General features: G+C 42.3%; 1 protein-coding gene across 1 annotated transcript; it reads left to right on the forward strand.

Moving 5' to 3' along the window:
- Positions 1 to 232: 232 nt before the first annotated feature.
- On the forward strand, positions 233 to 1,573 carry LOC114458387 (zinc finger BED domain-containing protein RICESLEEPER 2-like). The gene is made up of 3 exons (XM_028440764.1): positions 233 to 543; positions 738 to 924; positions 1,091 to 1,573. Exons 1-3 carry the CDS (start codon positions 233 to 235, stop codon positions 1,571 to 1,573), a joined length of 981 nt encoding a protein of 326 aa, XP_028296565.1.
- Positions 1,574 to 1,898: the final 325 nt, after the last annotated feature.

Below are 1,898 nucleotides of genomic sequence, written 5' to 3' on the forward strand. Positions count from 1 at the left end.
CAGCATTATTCGGATCTACTTTTTTTGTCCGTTAGGTGTGATGAAAACAGAAGAGTGTCACTTTTCTGAAGCGTGTGCCAGGCAGTTTCTTGACGTCGCTAATCGGTGGGGGATTGCTGACAAAATCAGCACTGTTGGAACAGACAGTGCTCCTAATATGGTGGCAGCAGGGAGGATACTGCCATTTGAACATTTGCCTTGTGTGGCGCATGTTGTACAGAGAGCTATTGTAATGTCACTTCAGGCGGGTGGTTTTGATGGTGCACTGGCCAAGTGCCGCAAAGTGGTCGGACATTTCAAACACAGTCCAGCCAACTCAGATGAGCTGAATGTCCAGCAAGCCTCCCTTGGACAAGTTCAGGAGCCACTCGTGCAAGATGTCCCAACACGGTGGAATTCCACCCTTGAGATGATCAAGCGCATGAGATGCAACAAAGATGCACTGCACACAACGCTGTCTCAGCAGAAGCACAATCTGGCCCTCCCAACAAATGCTGATTATGAGAAGTTGGCAAAGCTAGAGAAACTGCTGGAGCCATGCAGGTATGGTCTACAAAGATAGCGTGTTCATGAATTAGCATAAAAGTTATTTTTAAATGTCACTTTTTATTCAATAAACACGTGCCCTTAAATTTAATGTGATTAAGAACTTTAAAAAAAAATGTGTAATCTAAGTTAAATGAATCAGTCATTAATTATTTTTTACTCTGTTTATGTCTGTCTGTCTGTCTGTGTAGGTATATCACTGATCTCCTTGGTGGGGATAAGTATGTATCCTGCTCTGCGGTTCTACCTGCCCTGTGCCACCTCCAGCACGCGATGAAGATCTCTGATGATGATCCTGCCTATGTTTTACGATTCAAGGCTGCCTTCACCAAGGACCTCAACCAGCGGAGGGAGAAAATAAACCTGGAATGGCTTAAGGTATGTCAGACTGACCAGAAGATAACTGCATTGTTTGACCATTATAGACTGTTAAGCCAGCAGATCCGTCAATGAATAGATGAATGAGTCATGAGGAAATATGGAGGTTAGATTTGGAAAATGAAATTTACAATCAATCAATAATTATTATTTTTATTCATCAAAGGTGGCGACTGCTCTAGATCCACGATTTAAGGACCTCAAGTGCTTGCCCAGAGCAGAGAGGGAGCCAGTGTGGGCACAGCTAAGGGAGTTGGTGAAGGGAGAAGAACCTGCTCTGCAGCCACTCAGGGAGGAGAACCCTGAGCCACCCAAGAAGAAAACAGCCCTGCTACTGATGGGATCAGACTCAGACTCAGATGAGGAGACACCAGAAGACAATACTGTGGAGAGGTACAAGGTAGAGCCCAGTGCTAGTCTAGATCTGTGTCCACTGAAGTGGTGGTCAGAGCACACTGCTGTCTATGGTAAGATGGCCCACATTGCCCGTAAATACTTGGGGACTCCTGCCACAACTGTCCCATGCGAGAGACTTTTTTCTGTAGCAGGCCATATTGTGCAGAAAAGGAGATCTAGTTTGTCACCAGAAAATGTCAACAAGCTGGTCTGCCTGAGTGACTGGTGGAAGGAGAAATGGAGCTTGGACTGATGGACACAAATCTAGTGACTGTAATCACTTCATCACGACCTATTATGTTCAGTTCAAAATTAATGTTAAACAGAATAAACAGTTAGTAGGCACAAGTTCTTCTTATTGAACATGATTTATTTTCATCATCATTTATTATAATAGAACTGCTTTCTCAATCAGTTTAATCTAGATTAATTTAAAGATTACAGTGAGATTAATCTAGATTAAAAAAATTAATCTATGCCCACCTCTACTTATAAGTCATATATGTAGTTTTCAAACCGTTGCTGAATATTACCAATTCACACAATATAATTTAAAATATAGAGACAGTAGTTTAGTA

Source organism: Gouania willdenowi, unplaced genomic scaffold, assembly GCF_900634775.1.
Source record: "Gouania willdenowi unplaced genomic scaffold, fGouWil2.1 scaffold_10_arrow_ctg1, whole genome shotgun sequence".
Classification (NCBI taxonomy): Eukaryota; Metazoa; Chordata; class Actinopteri; order Blenniiformes; family Gobiesocidae; genus Gouania; species Gouania willdenowi.

Coding starts and splice junctions, on each gene's coding strand:
- LOC114458387 (XM_028440764.1), top strand. CDS start 233: ATGTCACTTCAGGCGGGTGGTTTTGATGGTGCACTGGCCAAGTGCCGC. Junction 544..737: donor AAACTGCTGGAGCCATGCAG/GTATGGTCTACA, acceptor CTGTCTGTGTAG/GTATATCACTGATCTCCTTG. Junction 925..1,090: donor TAAACCTGGAATGGCTTAAG/GTATGTCAGACT, acceptor TATTCATCAAAG/GTGGCGACTGCTCTAGATCC.